The sequence below is a fragment of the Urocampus carinirostris genome, chromosome 18 (assembly GCF_059441175.1).
Source record: "Urocampus carinirostris isolate Australia breed hairy pipefish chromosome 18, RoL_Ucar_1.0, whole genome shotgun sequence".
Taxonomy (NCBI): Eukaryota; Metazoa; Chordata; class Actinopteri; order Syngnathiformes; family Syngnathidae; genus Urocampus; species Urocampus carinirostris.
The window spans coordinates 12527734-12547917 of record NC_142366.1 but is presented as its reverse complement, the minus strand read 5'-3'; the positions used below and the strand labels follow the sequence as shown (position 1 = coordinate 12547917).

At 36.9% G+C, this 20184-nt stretch overlaps 1 protein-coding gene across 3 annotated transcripts in view; it reads left to right on the top strand.

Moving 5' to 3' along the window:
* Window positions 1-16157, top strand: part of rbm33a (RNA binding motif protein 33a) — a 43654-nt gene extending 27497 nt beyond the window's left edge. For all 3 annotated transcript variants that reach the window (XM_088322109.1, XM_088322110.1, XM_088322108.1), the window contains 4 exons: window positions 2298-2480; window positions 5392-5571; window positions 7732-7820; window positions 8024-16157. In XM_088322109.1, coding sequence (XP_088178235.1) covers window positions 2298-2480; window positions 5392-5571; window positions 7732-7820; window positions 8024-8072 — 501 coding nt within the window. In that variant the 3' untranslated portion in view covers window positions 8073-16157. The remainder of the gene's footprint in view (window positions 1-2297; window positions 2481-5391; window positions 5572-7731; window positions 7821-8023) is intronic.
* Window positions 16158-20184: the final 4027 nt, after the last annotated feature.

The window sequence follows — 20184 nt, the reverse complement described above, 5'->3', positions numbered from 1 at the left end:
GGGGGATGGGCAGGGATTGTCTTAGAGTGACTGTAGCCTGAATAAAGCCCATCAGTCTTAACGCTACCCGCCATTTTCCGCTCGTTTGATAAGTCACTACCGTGCCTTTAATTACAATCGTTATTGAATAATCACAAAAGGCAAGCATGTTAAACACTCATACTGATGTTTGGATTAAGCCGCTTTGACTCTCCCTGACTCGCATCCCGGCGGATCACACTGGCTGCAGATAAAGATAACCGGGTGTCAGCGCCTTAATGGAAACCTGCGAGGCAGCTATCAGACGCGCCACATCTTGGAAGACAGGCAGGCAGGCGGGGAGGGGTTTCTGAGAGATGTAAACGGCAAAGATTGCTTCCTTCCGTCATTGTTCCGCTGTCTTCATGGAGTGCTTGACAATGTTATCGGCATTCTTTTCCTCTCCTAGTCCTCCCTCCGTCACTTCCCCCCACGTCGACCCGTCCCTCAGGTGTGCGAGGCAACAAAGGACCGCCAATCCAAGACCCTTGTAATTAATCTTTGCTGCTCAAAAAAGCATGGGGGTGGCAAGGACGGGTGTGCGGCATATAATACCTGCACTAAGAAAGTTGCTACTTAGGAGGATTTGGGTTTGTATGGCTTAGGGAAAATGATAAGAGGCCAAGTATATTTTCATCAAGGCACAAAGACCTGAAAGGAGGAGGTGGAGATGTGAAGGGGGATGGGGGTACACATCCAGCTGCTGTCGTTCCACTGTAATGCGGCTTAGTATTTGATGGGGCATGATTGGGAGCTGGGATTTCAAAACGGGTTTTGATTTCAGAAGAGGAATAATCGCTCACTCCCTCCGTTTGTAGTAAGGGGGAGGTCACAGGTATTCCTCTTGTTTTTCTTCCCCCAATTGGATTTTTGATCACCATGGATTCAAACATAATTTTTTTGAGCTCATACAATAGAAATACAGCATGCAGGTTGAGACTTTAATAAAAAAGAAAAAATGAAACAAGTCACCCCACTACACGGACAGCAACAACAACAGAAAAAAGAATGTGGAACTCCGAAAACAAACAGAAAAGCAACCGTACCTTGTCAAACCTAAAAAGAGCAGAAAGAGTAAATAAACCCATTGCAGTAGGTGGCTCCCCACACCTGAATGCCTAATTATAAAAACAATAGAATAGATAGAACACTAACCTTGTATTGCTTCATATACATGAGGAAGTAAAGATTCCACCAAGCTGGTTAATCAATCCAAGATACCTGGAAAATACATTTTTCCAACATGGTTAAAAAAAAACTTGACCATCTTGTGTAGAAACACAATATTTTTAAGTGAGTATCTATTTTTTTCCAGATGTAAACATTGTAGGGTAAATTTAATCCACATATTGTGGGAAGGTGGGGCTGCAGATTTCCATCTTAGTTGGATCAGACGGTGTGTTAATAGGGTTAAAAAGGCGATGATGTCTTTGTATGGTTTTGGCTATTTCTGAAGTACTTAAAGATGTTCCAAAAAATGCTATCACATAATCTAGTTTGACAGATGTGCCATATATTTTTGAAATACTTTGGAAGATCTCGCCCTAGAGATTATGTTGAGAAAAACCCGAAATTGTGGGTGTGATTGGCTGGAGATGGTATTGCACAGTCCACAGTTTGAGTTTACTTGACAATTTTAGTCTGAATCAGTATCTACTCTCTTCATCACAGCTTCCCAGAGTAGATCTGTTTTTTTTGTGGCCAGTGAGCCTGTTAATAATTGAAAGACTAAGTTTAAGACGAGGAAAAGGAACAAGGAACTTGTCAAATGCAGTCCCTTCTGGGGGAGTGGTTAAGCAGATTTTCTACCTGTGGGCAAAGTTGCAGATTTGGAGGAATCTAAAAGGTTATTGTGAAGTATGCTGAATTTAGCCATGATTTTCTCAAAAGTAGCGAATTTATTTTCTTCCTGCGCATTAATCTGTCACATTAATGTGCAACATTCAATTTCTCCTCACATGTCAAACATATGACTTAATTTGAGAATGAGACCAGCACTTCAATCCAGTCAATTGTTACCAAGGCTTTAGAGTATTAAGAGTTGGTGTAGTGCTTAAAGCATTCTCCAAATGTAGCTTGCTCCCTGACCTAAATATTTTTTAATAGCATAATGACAGTTTTGATTTTTAATATTGACAATTTGGGATGTTTTTGTGGGTGGAAGGGTGCATAAGTTCATTAAATTTCATTTTTTTATGCTTCTTACAGAAGTGTTCAGTCTCTTCATCATTCTTTTATACCTTTTCTATAAAATTGGAATATCTTGCATTGCTTTGCAGCCAGGAAAAGGCCCTGAAACCACGAGTTTCCCAAAACAACAGCAGCAGCAAGGTGCCTGGGCAGACAACCCTCTCAAGCAGGGAGTCCAAAGGAAGGTGACCGTGTTGGGACAACCATTGCAAGGTGCAGGCGGGATGCAACAGGCCGGCCGAGGGGGCATCAGAATCCCGCAGCAGAATAGGGTATGTTTATCTGGAATTAACTGAGTAAGGTAAATATTAAGGAATGCTAAGGGTTTTTAATTTATTCACAGCATAATTATAGAATAAAATTGTCTTTCTTTTTGTTTACGATGTAGTGTCCCATTTTTAAGAGATTAGACACTACACCCTGAGGTTAAACATAGAATAAGAGACTTAAAAGATAAAAATAAGATAAAGACTATTAAAATGGATTGTTAATATTTTCTGGGTAGTGCGTGCAGATTGGACTAAATGGTGTGTCTCAGAAAAAAGTGAAATGACATTAGCATAAACATGGTGCAAAAATAGGAGTGAAGAAAAAATTTTGAATGCATATATGTGAAATATATATATATATATATATATATATATATATATATATGTGTGTGTATGTACATTGTCAAATAAATTCTGTGGAACTTTCAAAGGAGTTAATTCATAGATACTTGATAAAACTTCCCAGCAAATTTTCAGCCGGCCCTGGCAAAATTCCAAATTTCTTGCTTAAAAAGCTAGCTGACTTTTTATGTGAACCATTATTTTACCTGTTCTCTAGATCTTTTGAGGATTCACAGCTGCCTGAGGACTGGCTTAGTGCTATTGTCATACCGATTTTTAAAGGGGGGAGCACAACAAGTGCAGCCAACTATAGACCAGTTAGCTTGACTAGCTGCGTCTGTAAAGTGTTTGAGAAAATTATCTCAGATGCCATATGGAAATTTATACAGGAGCACAATCTTTTTACGTTTAAACAACATGGGTTTAGGTCCGGACATTCTACCATGACTAACTTAATAGCTCATTTGAATAATATTACCAGTATGTTTTTTGTTCACAATATGGCTGGTCATGTTGTTTACTTAGACTTTTGCAAGGCTTTTGATAAAGTTTCTCATAACAAGCTTTTACAAAAACTGAAATGCTATGGTATTAGGGGAAAACTGCTTGAATGGATAACAGCATATTTGTCAAATCGTAAACAATGCGTAAAAATTGATGAAGTTCTTTCAGCGTGGTCGGAAGTTTGTAGTGGGGTACCGCAGGGCTCAGTACTAGGACCATTATTGTTTCTGTTTTTTGTGAACGACCTACCTGAGGCCATTCAAAGTAGTGACATCTCAATTTTTGCCGATGATGCTAAACTGTCGGCTTTCTTACCAAAAACCCAGGTGACAGGAACAACTGATTCTCTCCAAAATGACATTAAATCAGTTTTTCTTTGGTCCGAAAAGTGGCAACTGCAATTGTCATCTCATAAATGCTTAGCACAGTCGTTTTTACATGGTTCTGTTCCGCTGTATAACATTAATGATCATGATTTGCATGTTGTTACTGAACATAAGGATCTGGGTGTCACTCTTACTTCAAACTTAAAGTTTATCACGCATATCGCCAAAATTACCAACAAAGCCAATAACATAGCATCAAACATTTACAGAAACTTTTACAACAAGAACCCAGCATTCTTAGTTCGAATGTTTTGCGTTTATGTTAGACCCGGGTTAGAATATAACAGCGTTGTGTGGAACCCTTACTTACTCAAGGACATTAACCTACTGGAAGGAGTTCAACGACGGTATACGAAGCGGATACCTGGGATGCACAGCTTGTCATATCCGGAAAGACTACAAAGACTAAACTTGGACTTTTTGGAGCTCCGTAGAATTCGATTTGATTTAATTTTTGTGTTCAAAGTACTGCATGGAATGATCGATGTGCCTTTTGATCAATTTTTTGAGTTCTGTCGTGTTAATGGTTTACGTGGTCACAGATATAAGTTACGGGTGCCTAGACCTACCAGCAACTTGCATGGAAACTTTATTTCTTTCAGGATACCAAAAATTTGGAATTTTTTGCCTGACCGGGTTATTAGTGCAAATACGGTGCAAACCTTTAAGCAAAGGTTGGCAGAAACAGATCTGTCAAATTTCCTTAGGGGAGGGGGCGTAAGGTGACCATATTTGGCCATGCTTACTCTCAGCATTAGTTTTTCTTTTTGTGTCATGTTTTGATTAATGTATCCAACAATACCTTCAATAAACATTTCATTTCATTTCCCCCAAAAAAAAAAAAAAAATATATATATATATATATATATATATATATATATATATATATATATTTGTTTACAGTTTTGTGTGTTATTTTAGGGAAGTCTCTGTGCCTGTTATTTATTCTGTTATAAGGGACGGTAGCATCTGCCAGAAGGCAGAACTTCAGAGAGGTGGTGGCTGGGATGAGAGGAGTATTTAGTAATATTGTTCATTGTGCTGTGGTAGCAAGGAGTGTTTTCCACACTGTGCAGAGAGCAACTGATAATTTTCTAGGGTTTTCCTGCCTGCTGCCGTGCACCCGGCATCCAAGTTAATCCAAATTCAATTTTAAGTATTTAAGTGTTGGTAGAGAATTGCTCTGAATCTAGTCATTACAGCTACATTACATGATACTGTGGTAGTCATGAGATGACACGGCATGCCAAGTGTATTGACAAGCAGAAAGCAGTGTTTCACGGGTGCGTTGTACACAAGGTCCCCTGGCCTCTCCATACGCGCCTGTCACCGGCAGGCTGTCGTCATACTCACTGATGCTGACAGGCTCCGGCAGCTACCAGAACACTGCACGCGAACCTCCCCGGCCCCCTTATTTCTGCCACTCGCCCACCTTTCTCTGCATCTGATGCCATATACGTCTCGCTCACATGAAGACTTGCCTTAGCACGTGCAGCCTGCGTGATGTTTTCTGGGGGTAAAAAAATGATAAGTCAATCACTAGAAAGTCAACTGTGTCTGAGGTGTGAACAAAAAAAAGCTTCTCCTTAAGGGATCACAGTCACTCATAGAACTAGGATTGAAATGTCAACTTTGCGGAAAGGATGTATAACACATATTAACTTCTGTGTTTTTTTTTGTAGGTTGTGGTATCCGGTCGTGGAAGAGGGGGCGCTCACGTCGGTCAAGGGGCTCAAGCTAGCGCCCGACCAGGCCAGATAATCGTCGAGAATCAACGGCGCACAGTCACTATTGAGGGCCTCTCGTCATCCACCACCGATGTGCAGCTACAAAGCCTTTTAAGATCCATAGGCCCAATAGAGGTTAACAATAACGTCATTACAATAACTTGGCATACATGACTGTATTGAGAATATACGGTACTGTTCAAAAGTTTGGGGTCACCCAGACAATTGAGTCTTTTCCATAAAAAAGTCACACTTTAGATTATCAGATTAGTTGTCCAATATCTGCTCTTTTGCCCGTATTAATTGCCCCTCTTTTGTTAGCCTGCCTCAGATATGGCTTTTCCTTTGCGACTCTGCCTAGAAGGCCGGGATCTCGGAATCACCTCTTCATTATAGATGTTGACACTGGTATTTTGCAAGTGCTTTTTAACAAAGACGCTAGTCGATGACCTGTAAGGTGTTCGTTTGTCCAACTAGAGACTTTAATGTACTGTACTCCCACTTTTCTTTCTACCATGGTTAAAGCCAATTTAATGTTCTCTTTAGGTAGTAGTACACACTGTTGTATGAGTTTCACACAGAAATTATTTTTTGGGGCATTCTGAAAGTTTAATCATAGCCACAAATGTGATGCTCCAGATCCTCGACTAGCTTAAAGGAAGCTAAGTTTTGCAACCCCTAGCAAAAAGTATGGAACCATCAGTCTTGGACATGTACTCACTCCAACAGTTTATTTTGTAGGAAAAAACTCAGATCACAAACATGAAATAATTGTAAGGTAATTCCAAAGTGCAACATATTGGCTTTCAGAAACACTAAAATAAATTACGAAAAAACATTGCAGTGGTTGATCAATGTTACTTTGTAGAGCAAGTGCAGGGAAATAGATATGGAATCACTCAATTCTGAGGGGGAAAAAACAGACAATATTGCCTATCCTTAGCCTATTGCAGTATTGTTCTTTTGTGTTTGAGCGTCAACAATGGTTTCCTTTTAGCTTTCCTGTATGAAAATCCTATTTGCTTGAAGTGATTTTGCACAATTCTGTCAATTACATTGACCCCAACTTCCTCCCATTTCCTTTTCTTTTGTCTTGATGTGCATTTTCTGTTTTCAAGACATATGGCCTATAGTTGATTGTTTGGACGCCTACATGTCTTCTTGGCCTACCAGTCCGCTTGACTTTAACAGCCTTTTCATGCTGTTTGAAAATGGACCAAATCTTTGATATAGCAGACTGTGAACATTCCAAATCTTTGGTAACCATATGAGTAGTTACCTTCTTCGAGAAATTTGACGATCCTGTCTTTGGTCTAAAGATATATCTCTCTTGTTGTAGCCATGATTCTTGCCTTTGTCCAAAAGCCCTCCTGACTGACGAGCAGTTAATTTAAGCCGGGTGCCCAAATAAAGGAAGGAAATTGACTGGGTGTGTCCTTATTTTCTACTCAGAATGCACCGATTCCTGATTTTTTTCCCTCAGAATTGAATGATTCCATATCTATTTCCCTGCACTTGCTCTACAAAAGTACCATTTACTGACCATTGCAATGTTTTTTGGTAGTTTATTTTAGTGTTTCTGATAGCCAGTATGTTGCACTTTGGAATTATGTGACGATTGTTTTAGTGATCTGAGTTTTTTCTACAGAATAAACTGTTGGGAGAGAGTACTTGTCCAAGACTGATGATTCCATACTTTTTTTGTTAGGGATTGTATAGCTTCTCTAACCAGCTAAACTGTTAATAGCTATGCTAGCATCATTGCGTGTTGTTTTTCTTCCGTAAGCCTTCTAACGCAATTGGCAAACATGATATACTAAACCAACACTGGAGTGCTGCTTGCTGGAAATGGGCCTCCATTCACCTATGTAAATAATGCATTAAAAAACAGACATTAGTAGATAAAATAGTCATTTACCTCGTTAACAGTGTACGGAGTGTATTTCTGATTAGTTTAATGTTATCCTTATTAAAAAAAATCTTTTCCTTCAAAAAATATGACATTTGTTAGCGTTTTCTTAGAGACCCCAAATGTTTAAACGGTAACTTTTGAGGTTCATCTGTCAAAATGTTGCAACTAATCAGCAGTTACTGGTAAAAATATAATTAGAATGCTAATCGTCTAAATGTATTTAAAACTCAATTGTCCTCGTTGATCTCAACGTTTTACCTGGGAAGTGACACAGCACCATCTGCTGGTCGAATCGTGCTGCTCTTCATTCACCATTTAGTTCTTCTCTTATGGGTTCTTTTTCTGTTTTTGTTGAAATTCACACTCACATTTTTGTATTACAGATGTTCAAAATGATACCTCAGCAAAGAAAAGCAATCGCCACCTTTTCCAATCCCCAACACGCCGCAAGTTTTCAATCAAGCTTCCACAGGTAATTAGACTTACCGATACTTCTATTTACATCAAGAGTTGCGAGCTCCTAGAGGCAAATTTGCCCAAAATACGGTTACCTGTCTTTGACTTTAGAGGTGCCACGTGACAATGTTTAGTATCCTCCTGTCTGCCTCGTGTAATTTTATGAATATGTGGTTTGCTTCCCCCTAAATGTGTTTTTTTTTCTCGCTTACCACACAGGCACATGATTGATCTGTCCCACATTAATGTGAAGCTGATTGAAGGATGAGAAGCAAATGTCAAACTTGAGGAGCTCTGCCTCTCTAGCCCTGCCCCACGCCCTCCGAACTCCTCCGTTTTTGGGGTCAGTCTGCCACCACTTCTTAATGCAAACGTTATCCTTGGAACTTGGACCAATTGCATACAACATGGCATGCTTGATTACAAAAATTATATCTAGTTTTGTCTGTACAGTACACGTAGACACTAAGACACAGGATAATGGTTGCTCCGTTTCATAAGAAAATTTCTTTACAACAAACTAACATGGTCATTTTATTTCTCATTAAATTTAATCTTAATTAATTCGTTAAAATAGCTGATTACATGCCACATGTGTAAAAAACATTCAGTGTACAAAAGACAATAACATCCCCTCGTTTTCCCTCACCATCCTGTTGGAGGTTGCATTAGTCTGTGCTGAGCTGTAAGTGGCAGCAATGCTTCACTTATTTCAAGGGAAAAGATCAATTACAGGGGTCTGTAACAACAAATGGCCCGTATAGTTTTCTCTCTGAGCGCCAAGTGGCGCTATTTAGCTTCTATCCATTGGTAATTTAACCAAAAGTTTCTTTTAACTGATATGTGATGTATAGTTTTATTTACAGAGAAATGAACTGTTGTGTACTGATACTTTTAATAAAAATAGGCCATAGGAAACTGGCGTTTTAAGTACTGGATTGCTTCTCTCAAGAGTATTATCATGAATGGGTACACTCACACAACATATTTATATACTTGATATTTGTGAGCCACAACAACATGACTACGAAACATACAATGAATGGACATTTTACATACCACTCAAGTCCTGAGTGAAGAGTGAGCACATATTTTTTTTAACTAATAAGTTTCAGGTTTATGACTAAGACATGGAAATTGAGGGGGCAACCATTATCCGTGTGGAAATGTGATGTACATAATTGGACATTTTCCAGCACGGACGCTTTTCGTTGGCGTTGCTTGCTGAAACTGTGTCAAGTTGACGGATTTTTAAAAATGTAAAATATCCAGGATTGTTTATGTTTTACTATTATCTTGTGTTCAAAAGAACATGGGTGTGATTGAGGATTGAAGAGGGGGAGATTTCTCAAAGAGGAAAAAAAATAAAAAAGATGGCCAATATAACCGTGACGGAGCGGGTATGTGAAGCCGGTTGAACTTGAAGCGTTGTGTGTGACGTCCATGTTTTCGCTGTGTTTTAGCAGGTTGATGTCATTGATTTGTATTTTTTCCTATTTTCCAACATTGAGTCTATTTAACGAGGACTCTTCTGACCTCTTGACAATTTCTACCTCAAAAAAGTCAATGGGAATGCCACTAATGTTGCAAATTACAGCCGATGTTTGTTGAAAATATTGGCAAGTTTTTTTGTCTGGTTTGTCAGGGCTTTTTGTACATTACACACAGGAAGTGAGCAAAAAGTCTTAATTCCCAATACTAATAATTTGTTAGTAACCCTTCCGACAAATGCGACAGATTTGCATACTGCTCTTTTGATTGGCCTATTTATCGGATTTCCCAAAGATGATCCATCTTGGTTAATGTTAAGTTAGTTAAAATTTACGATTGTTACCGTATTTTCCGGACTATAGGTTGCTCCAGAGTACAAATCGCACCAGCCATCAAGAATGATAAAGAGAGAAAACTATATACAAGTCGCACTGGATTATAAGTCGAATTTTTGAGGGAAAATTCTTGGATAAAATAATTGTCCCCTCTTAAGAAGGTGTGTCCACAGCATTGGGACAATGTTGAAAATGCCAACGCTTTCCTTGAGCACTCTCTTGCATTTTGTTGTGGAAATAACATACAAACTGATGCATTAAAAAACAATTTCCGCATGAATATAGGGCAGACCCCCAACCAAATCAGGAAAAAAACCCGTGACTTATAGTCTGGAAAATGCAATAAATACCACTCAAGAAGCCATGTACTTATTTATTTTGTTTGTTTTTAACCAGAAATACCAAAACGCTTTGCCGAGCCGACCTTGTCTTTGTTTTTAGGCAATCTGGATTGTGTTAGTCATTGTGCTGCCTCTATAGCCCTTGCTTGGTACTCTAACTGCTCTCTCCCAATTGGCCATGAACCAATGGTCGTGTTTGGTGTATGCAGTCATAAAAGATCAGAACGCGCGTGCTGTATTGTATTTGTCATGTGTTGGATTATATCGTGTTTAGCTCGTCTAAAGCACTGGTTCTCAACTGGTCTGACTTTAGGACCCACCATTCCACCCCAATGATTAGCGGCAACCCAAATCAAGAGAAGATTGCCACCTTCTCAAATGGAAGGATTTTGCCGTTAAAAGCAGTAGAATATATTCACCTTTTTTTGTAATAACAAAACGACTTCAAGTGGTCAAGTCATGTTTATTTGTATAGCCCTTAATCACAAGGAGTCTCAAAGGGCTGCACAGACCACAGATTGTTGCAAACCACAGACTATTATTACACCATCCCCTGATCTAAAACCTACATGAGGGCAAGGAAAAACTCGAAAACAAACATGAGGAAAATGAAGAAATCTACTCTTACTGCAACTGATATGTTCAAAAAAAATGGGACACCTAATTTACTAATCAAAAGAATACACAATTCTTAAAATAGATCCAATTGTGCCTATTTAACATGGATTAACACAAGACTTCTTCTGACCAAAACACTCTGTTATGAACATGTAATAGATTAAAGAATAATCTTTTTAAGTAAAAGTTTATTTTATTAAAAACTGATTCTGCTAAGTACAAGTCTTTTTTATATTTTACTAAAAATATGTGGAAAGTAAAGCAATAACAATCTGGTATAAAATTAGTAAAATGATCGGCCAAGTACCATGTATACTCGCGTATAAGCCTGCATCGTGTTTAAGTGACCTCCTAAATCTATTTTAAAATAGCTACATACTAAAAAGGTTTCAAAATATTAAAAAAGTATGTATCTAAACATTGATTATTATTTCAAGTCAAGTCATGTGTATCTGTATAGCCCTTAATCACAAAGAGTCTCAAAGGGATGCACAGATCAAAGACTACTGTATTGCAAACTACAGAATATTATGACACCATCCCCTGATCTAAAACCTAAATGAGGGCAAATAATACACAGATATTGTCAACATAAAAAAATGGTTATTCATATGCTTCTTCAATTATGTAGTTAATTAAGATGAATATAATTGTAAATAGGTAAAAATTTAGACATTTTAAACCATCTACTGTGCCTTCCAGCTGCGCTTCAATTCAACTCGTACACCATTTTCATATTTCCTGGTCGTTTCCTCCTTCAACTTAATTGTTTTTTTTTACTGCTTTTCCTTTCTCTTACAACTAACTTTTCTCTTGGGCAGAAAAAAATAGAACCAACAAAATGAGCCGCGCCGATTGACTGAACAGGGAGAACAGATCGAGCAGGGAATTATCGCCATTTACTATTAAAGAGTGTGATTGACCCCCTGTTTTTTATTAGCATTATTTTGCCATAGCAAAGGTCTGCGACCCACTGAAAACCGGTACGTGACCCACCAGTTGAGAACCACTGGTCTTAAAGAATTTAGAATCACACGCTGACAAATTTTGTTATTATTCATGAATAGTATAAGAACAGGTGGTCACTCACTTCCATGTGTGAATGTACTTTTTAGCCGACTAATCTTGGCTTCAATTATTTAGTGGCATTTCCCTTCAAGTACCAAAAACACGTTATTCAGATTTGCCTCCAATCACAGTTCAAATGGAATCACTTCCATTGTGCATGTGAAACTTGATTTGTGTATGTTGTATATTTGTTGTCATGAACTGAATGCCTACTCTCTGGTGCCCCTATCCCTTTTCGCTTTAGTTTGAACTGATATTACAAAGGTTCATTTTCTTTTCTTTTTTATGTTGTGTTGAATTTATTCGTTTTTTTATTTTGTATCTTTTAAATTAAGTACTGACAATGCCAGTCGTAGGAGTTCATCTGATGAGACAGATGCTTTCGTAAGTCCTTAACTGATTCATGTTGAATCTATTTGTACCTCCCTGATGCACTTTATTTTGTTTTTCAAGATTTGTTTAATTCAAAATGCTACCTCGAAGGGTTATTGAAACCCCAAAAACTTAAGTTTGCACTGTTCACCCTGGCATTGGCTCTTAAATATTTCCCTGTGCACTGTCAAATAACATTTATTGTTTCTTTACAGGACCATCTGATGATCAGGAAGTGATTGCTAAAATATTAATCTGCTTTTATTTTCTTTAGGTCAGATCAAGAATCTGCGCAATGGTGAATTTAACAACACCGTATTTCTTCAAATAGTGGCCCCAACTTTTAACATAATCCTCCCATTTTTTTACTTTTCCAGAGTTACTGCCGTAGACCCCCGGAATATGGCATTAATCTGTTCTGGGTGGAGTTTTTGGTAAAATTGCTGTAAGGCGCAGGATAGAAACCTATGATAATTAGGTCCTGTGTTCTAAACCACCAGTGCCCCAGACTAAAACATTTAAACCGCAAAACAGTATATAGTAACGACTAATCATCAAATTAAATTAACTTGTTGATCACTTTACAGGCAATAAATTGACATTCAAAGTGCTTTGGGAAGTCATTGACTTGAAAAGTGCTATATAAATGCAGATCATTTCATTTCATTTAAAAACACTCAGTGTACTATGAGACAATAAAACAATAATTTCCCCTCCTTTATCCCAACCCAAAAGACCATATACACATACACAATAGTTAGAATACAATAAAAACCAAATAAATAATAAAAATGAAATCTGATAATGGAAAGGCACAGACTAAACCAAGTGAGGAAAGGGTCCTGAGGGAGGATTAGCCTCACTGATAGGGAATGCGGCAGATTGCCTCGGGAAACACTGACATCATAAAAATAAAAAGAACTGCAGAACAAAAACATTAAAAAGTGAATTAAAAGTCAAGTATGTTACATTTAAAGTGTTAGATATTTAACAAATCAAACTAAATAAAACTAAACTACTATTTGTATGTAATGAATGTGTATACGATCAACATTATAAATAAATGTAAGTTTAGTGGAGACATTAATTTGAATCAACCTTGACCTGGGCTGGCATCTTAGAGTTAGTGAGTGGATGCAGAAGGGGAATGAGACGGCGTATTCAAGTTAAAACTGATTGTGAGGATTGTCATGCCTTTAGGAGACATTCCTAATGAAAGTAATGCTTTGTATTTCCTGATAACTCCATGGTTCATTTTCATGGTTGTCATCCTCTTGCTTCTCCCCTTAGCATCACTGCAAGTCTTGGGGCCCATAGCTAAACAAAGTGAAAAAATTCAAAGCTTTGCAAAACACCGAAGATTCTGGTTTGAACAAAGGGACAAAAAAGGCATTGCGGGGACATTTTCAGCCATTTGAATATTGGCATCTTCACGAAGCACAAATCAATAGCACACCAGCATCTCATACGATGTCGACCAATAGCAGATGGTCATAACTCGCATAATCATACGGATCAACACAGCAAATATTAAATTTTATAAGTTTTGGGGCACAGTAATTGTTTTGATTATGACGGGAAAATGTCAAAACAAAGGGCCAAATGCAAATTCCATTGTAACGTGAAAATACTGTAAGGTAGGGACGCCGTAACCTGGGATTGACTTCATTAATAAAAATGGCAGAACATTTGAAAAAAAAAAAAAAAAAAAAAAAAATCCCTCGGATAAATTTGAGCACCATCAATTAAAATTCCCCCTCGCCGATGCCACTATGTGAGGAATTATGGTCATCTTTAAATGCAGTGGTGTTGTTATTGTTTATTTTATCTGTGAGCGTATTCTTCTTTTTTTGTTGTTTAAATAGAAATGTGTACTATAAAGGAGCATCGATACCTGCCACACAGCAACAGCACCAGTGTTTTATTCTCACAAGTAACGTGGGATTTTATTTTGTTACCTCCTTGAGCTGTTTTTTCAGTTATTTGCATTGGAAAGAATGTTTTTTTTGACAGTTGGAGCAACATTAGTGCAGAGTAAAGAAATAGTTTAAGGTTGTGGATGGGTTAAACATTTTCTTGTGTCAATTTAACACTTGTGATTTTGCTGTGTAGGAGATAACTTCAATCACAAATTCTTAAGGCGTTTGTGTCATTTTATGGTGATTGACAACACAAGAAATAATAGCGTTATAAATAGGGAAATTAAATGTTATTCCAAAACCGCAAACGATTAAAATTAGTCAAAATTAAACATTTGGTTTTAATGACAATTAAACATATATCAGTTTTTCTTTTTGAAAGAAAAAGTTAAAATTTGATTTAAATTTAAAAAAGTGTATTTGTATTTTTTATATAGAGAATATTACAAAAAATAAACCTCAAAAACATGAAGTAAAATTTCAAAAACCATTGTAATTCAAACGTTTTCCGCCGTATTTTATTTTTCTCTGTACCAAAAATTGGTTTCAATGAAAAACTCTTAAAAAGATTGCAATTAAAACCTAAAAATTCGGGGGGGTTTTTGGGTCAGATATTGGCAAATTTGTTACGTTTTTATTTATTCAAAACAGTTTTTCTTGTTGCAAAAATAAAACAAACCTATTTAAAGGGTGTGTGTGTGTGTGTGTGTGTGTGTGTGTGTGTGTGTGTGTGTGTGTGTGTGTGTGTGTGTGTGTGTGTGTGTGTGTGTGTGTGTGTGTGTGTGTGTGTGTGTGTGTGTGTGTGTGTGTGTGTGTGTGTGTGTGTGTGTGTGTGTTTGCGTGTGTGTTTGCGTGTTTGCGCGTGCGTATGAGAGAGTGCGTGAGTGAGCGAGTGTGAGTGACTGAGTGTGAGGTGCGCGAGTGAGTGTGAGTGAGTGGGAGGTGCGTGTGTGTGTGTGTGTGTGTGTGTGTGTTTGCGTGTTTGCGCGTGCGTATGAGAGAGTGCGTGAGTGAGCGAGTGTGAGTGACTGAGTGTGAGGTGCGCGAGTGAGTGTGAGTGAGTGGGAGGTGCGTGTGTGTGTGTGTGTGTTTGTGTGTGTGTGTGTGTGTGAGGTGCGTGTGTGTGTGAGTTTTTTGTGTGCGTGTGTATGTGAGAAGTTTTTTTTCAAAGAAAACTTAAGCCCAAATAGAAACTTCCAAATTGATTGCAATTTAAAGTTGTTGTTTTTTTCCCCGCCGGTATTTAAAAATGTTCTGCATTTTTCCTCGAAAATATATCCTTGCAAAAAAATTCGCAACTATAAACTCTTAAAATATTGCAATTAAAATCTGTTTTTCTAGTTCCAAAAAACAAAAACACGTTAAAAATTAGTTCACATTTACTAACATATATATATATATATCTATATATATATCTAGATATATATATATGAATATATATACAAATTTAATTTTGAATATGTTACACATTCCTGAAACCTACCACGCCTTGTGAAAATCCTAGATACAGTTTTTCAAACGTTAGATTCGGTTTTTCAGTAATCGGTTCATAAATGAATTTCGCCCAAATTAAAATCCAGTTTTATTTTTGTCATAAATAAAATTGAAGTGATTTGTATTAAACCGTCATTTTCTCACTCTAACTTGTCATGGCCACTCATGGCCACAGATGTCGCTATTTCCCTGCCAGTGTCACCCTTTCCTTCAGATTCCCAAATCACTTTTTGCCCGCCTTAACCATTATCACTTTACAGCGGAGAGAGTCGGCGCAAATCTTCTGCACACTTTTCTATTTTCCGGTATTTCACTTTTCCTTTCCTTTTTTATTCAAAACTTGTGCATTAAGCAGGGTGGCCCCGGGCCCCGGACCGCCACACTGGATGCAAGCGGCCTGTGTACACTTTTTGACAATCGGCGTTGTGCTCATTGGATATTTTTTTACTCCTTTTTTTCGATCTTTTTGTGAAACCTAAGACAATGCACTCGAGTCACTTTGTGGAAAAAAACAACAAGTTTTCAATTTTGAAACTGCCAAATATATTCTGCCTTATGTTCGCACTGTGATGTTTTGACTTGAAAAACTACAAAATCCATGTATGTTGCTTTTTTTATTGGACATTGATGGAGTCCTATTTTACGACCAAGTATTTTAAAGTCATGTTTGAGATCACAAAGTGAGAAGAAAAGAAATAAAACTCTGAAAAATGCACGTCTGGCGATCATTTTCTCTTCTTGGTGTGTGCCAGGTGTCGCAAACTCCGACCTGGGGGCCTATTGCGTCCCCCGCGATGATAGTTTGAGGCCCCTGCTTTGATATAAAAGTCTAAAAGGACAGTGTGTACTTTTCTAGTTTTGTGACAACGTTCAGTTGAAAAAACAGTAGTGTTTAAAAAAAGAGAACCTAAAGAGAGAGATTAGAGCTACAGATTATCGAATGCAGAATCTAGAATACAGATTATATGTATATAGATTGTAGGTTAAAAACATAAATACGTGTATGTGGAGAAATGTGTATTTGCTGTTGTATATGATGCTGTTACAGGTACCCTCAAAACCCAATTCCAGTCTTTTTTGTCATTTCTTTTTGCTTTATTTTTTGTGTTTTGTGTTTTAGCTTTTTATTTTATTTCCCCCCTCTTTTTTCTCTTTTCCTATTTTACCTTTTTTCTCTTTTTCTCTTTCTGTTTTTCCCTTTTTCTTTTCTATTTTCTTCCTTTTTTCTTTGTATTTAGTTTTCTCTTAGTTTCTTCTTTCTTTTTTCTCCCTATTTATTGTTTCCTGCTTTTTTCTTTTAACCCTTTTCTTTCATTTCCTTTTTTTTCTTGTTTTCTTTTTCTGTATTTTTCTTTTTTTCCCTATATGTCTATTTTACCTTTTTTGTTTTTCTATCATTTTCTCTTCATTTCTTTATTCTTTCTTTTTCCATATTCCTTTTTGTTCCTTTTTTCTCTTTACCTTAATTGTTCCTTTTCTTTTTTTCCTTTTTTATTGTTTTCTCTCTCTCATTTTTTTCTGCAAAAGGCAGAGCAAAAAAAATTGAAGAAAAAATGTCAATTTGAGTCTCCGTAGTTTGTCTTCTTCTTTGTAGCACTTATTTTTAGTTTTGCTTCACAATAACGTGACTTGTAAGTCAAATAATACACACTGTCCCTTTAATGTAAGTGTGGCCCACGTAATTTCCATATTCACTTATTACTGCTTGATTTTACCATCATATTAATTCTTATTTTACTTTTAGTGGGTATGTCTTGAAGCGAGTTTTAAGGAACAATATTCAAGAAGAGCGGAAAGCTTTTATTAAAGCTTTTATTGTGGAGAAAAAACATTTGGCCCAACCTCACCCAGACCTTAGTTCCAGTGACTCCCAAGTCAATTGAGTTTTAGACCCATACTGTGGAATAAACATAGATTTTGTTTGATATTACACACTTGCTGATAGTTCTAGTTACAGTAATATTCATAATAGTATTTTTAGCAACTCAAAAACAGGTTTTTGTCATTTCTGGCTGTCTAATATGGCTAATGTCAGGAATTAAGAACATGCCCCTTATCATTTCTAATTTCCCCACACCTGAAACAACCTCTGTTCCGAATTATCACTGTATTTTTCGACTCGGTCGCATGAAAAAATATTGATGTCAAGCGATTAAAATATTTAATTGTAATTAATCTCATTTTTTCATACCTCCTGAGTGTTATTTACATGTAAAAAAACCTTTTGTATCCCTTTGTTTACATTAACCATTTCTATAACATTAGCACGGATAAATAATTAATTTTCTATGACTGATTTTTTTCCTTAATTTTATTTTGAAAATACAGTTTAGAAAGACACACACACACAGAGATTTAAACATAAACATGACAGATTTATAATTTTGCTTTTACTTTTTAAAAATAATTTGACGTCACATCCTTTGTTTTCCGTTTTCTCGCTGATTTTTTTAAATTCTAAAATCTAAAAGGTTTTGTTCTTTTGCCAGGTATTTTTTGCATGTTTTAAAAATTGTGTTTTTGTAATTTATCATCCTTTTCGTGCTACGTACTTCAAAAAGTATGTTTAATCGGAATTTAAAAAATGAATAGAATAAGAAAGCATGTACTGTATAGTAATACTCCTTTTTAAGATTTCTTCCAACAGATTTTTGCTGCCAATTGCATCTGCAAGTTTATATATTAAACTACCAAGAATATTTCGTCTTTTTTATATTAATTAGTATTTATTATCATTATTTTCATTTTTCCCAAGTAATAGAACCTGATAAAGCGCCCCTCGCTGCATTACCACCATTCTCCACATGGGGTCACGTTTGTCCAACTTTTCAACTCTTATATTTACAACATGAAAGTTAAACCATAAAATTACATTAAAAAAATAAAATCGTATTTACATATTAATCATAGTAACAAACTAATTTAGAGTCAGTTCTACTTATATTTAATATATCTGTTTAAGAAAATAAATTTAAATGCTAATGAAAAATGAAATTGTATACAGTATACCTTTTGCGTGACATGGGCTGGTAGAGTGGAGTAGAGGGTGGATTGAAGAAACAGATTTGAAAACTTCCACTTCCACTTTATTAATATGCGCTTATGACATAAATTGCCTCCGTATTCTTAATATTTTTTCTTGATTGTTTATTGGATAAGCCCATATTCATTAGCCAGGGTAACAATGTGTGCGCTTTCTTTGTATTTCACAATAATCACAAGCTTTGTTTTCATGGTTATTGTCTTTTTGCTTCTCCCTGTAACATCACTGCAGGTTTTGGTACCTATGGCATAAAAAAATCAAGTTTTTTTCACGAGTTTCTAAACTGAACTTAGAGCTATAAATGGAGGACTGTTGGAGAGCGTTCAGCCGATAGCATATCGGCATCTTCACAAAGCTGTGATGCAAACCAATAGCAGACCAGCATCTTATATGACGTTGACCAAAAGCAAAAAGGCCTTTTTGATGAATGTAATGACAGTTTGTTTTTATTAAACCACGGTCGGTGTGTGTCCACGGTCATTTCCACGGTCATTTCTGCCTGCAATTCCTGTGGATTTGTACTTGAGCCTAATGTTGTCAGCAAATAGAATATATTTTAATTTTGATGATACATTGCATAAGTAATTAATATACAATCAAACAATCAAGGCTCTAAGACAGAACCTTGATGTACTCCACAGCTATTTCTTGTAAGATTTGCATTGCTATCACCAATTTGTACATGTTGGGATCTATTTGAGAGATCTCATTTTACCCAGTGATAAGCAATTCCTCTTATTTCATATTGCTCTAGCTTTTGAAGTAGTATATTGTGATTTATTGTGTCAAAAGCCTTCCTTAAATCGATGAAAATACCAATGGAATATAGCTTGTCTATTTTTTGCCTTTTTTTCTTTCTTTCTTAGAGACGTTAAAGAAGGGGGTCTCAAGCATTGTGATTTTCTAGGAAATTAAATTCCTAACCAACGAGATGTTTTTAGTATTTGAAGCCGCCTTTTTTAAACCTACTTTTAAGAAGTGCAAGCCGTTAATAACTTAGTAATAACATATGAACAATATAGTAATACTATGCAAATATATTATTTTAGAAATGGAAGCACTTACCAGTTACAAAAAGTAGTTTTCATCTTAAAAGGGGTTGGGATCCCTTTGTGAGAGTTTTTGGTCACGCCAAATAATTTATTGTTGATGTCTTATGGAAGGGAAAATGCTGTAACGAGGAGCTGAAAATATATTATCCTACATCGTAACGTGAAAACACCTTAACCCTTAACTGTATATTGTCCTGTTCTTCAAGACAGTTGTTAAGGCTCTGTAGTCGCAAAGCAGCCCCAGGACCAATAACATAGACTGTGGGATAATAACATCAGTTTTAAGATCTGATTCTTTTAAGCAGGGAATTTCTTTTTAAGTCAATCGAAGCCCCATCCATCACGACGGTTGCCCGGAGGCGGAAAGAAAAAAGCGAAAGAGGCATCTCCTTTGTGTGTCCCGCTCTTGGAAATAGAGTTTTCTTTTTTTTTCCCCTCCGAATGCCAGACGCTTCTCGCTAGCAGAAAGTCAACATTTACCGAAGAACTTCTCTTTCTCTCGTCGAACTGGAGGCGAGACTTCAGGGCCCCTGGAGGGATTAGACTGGAGGGCCCGAGGAGGGGGTTCTGTTTACCTGTTCCCAGGAATGCCGGCGCTTTTGTATCCTGGTGCAGGGACCCCGAGGTCACACTCTGAGACGGACCAC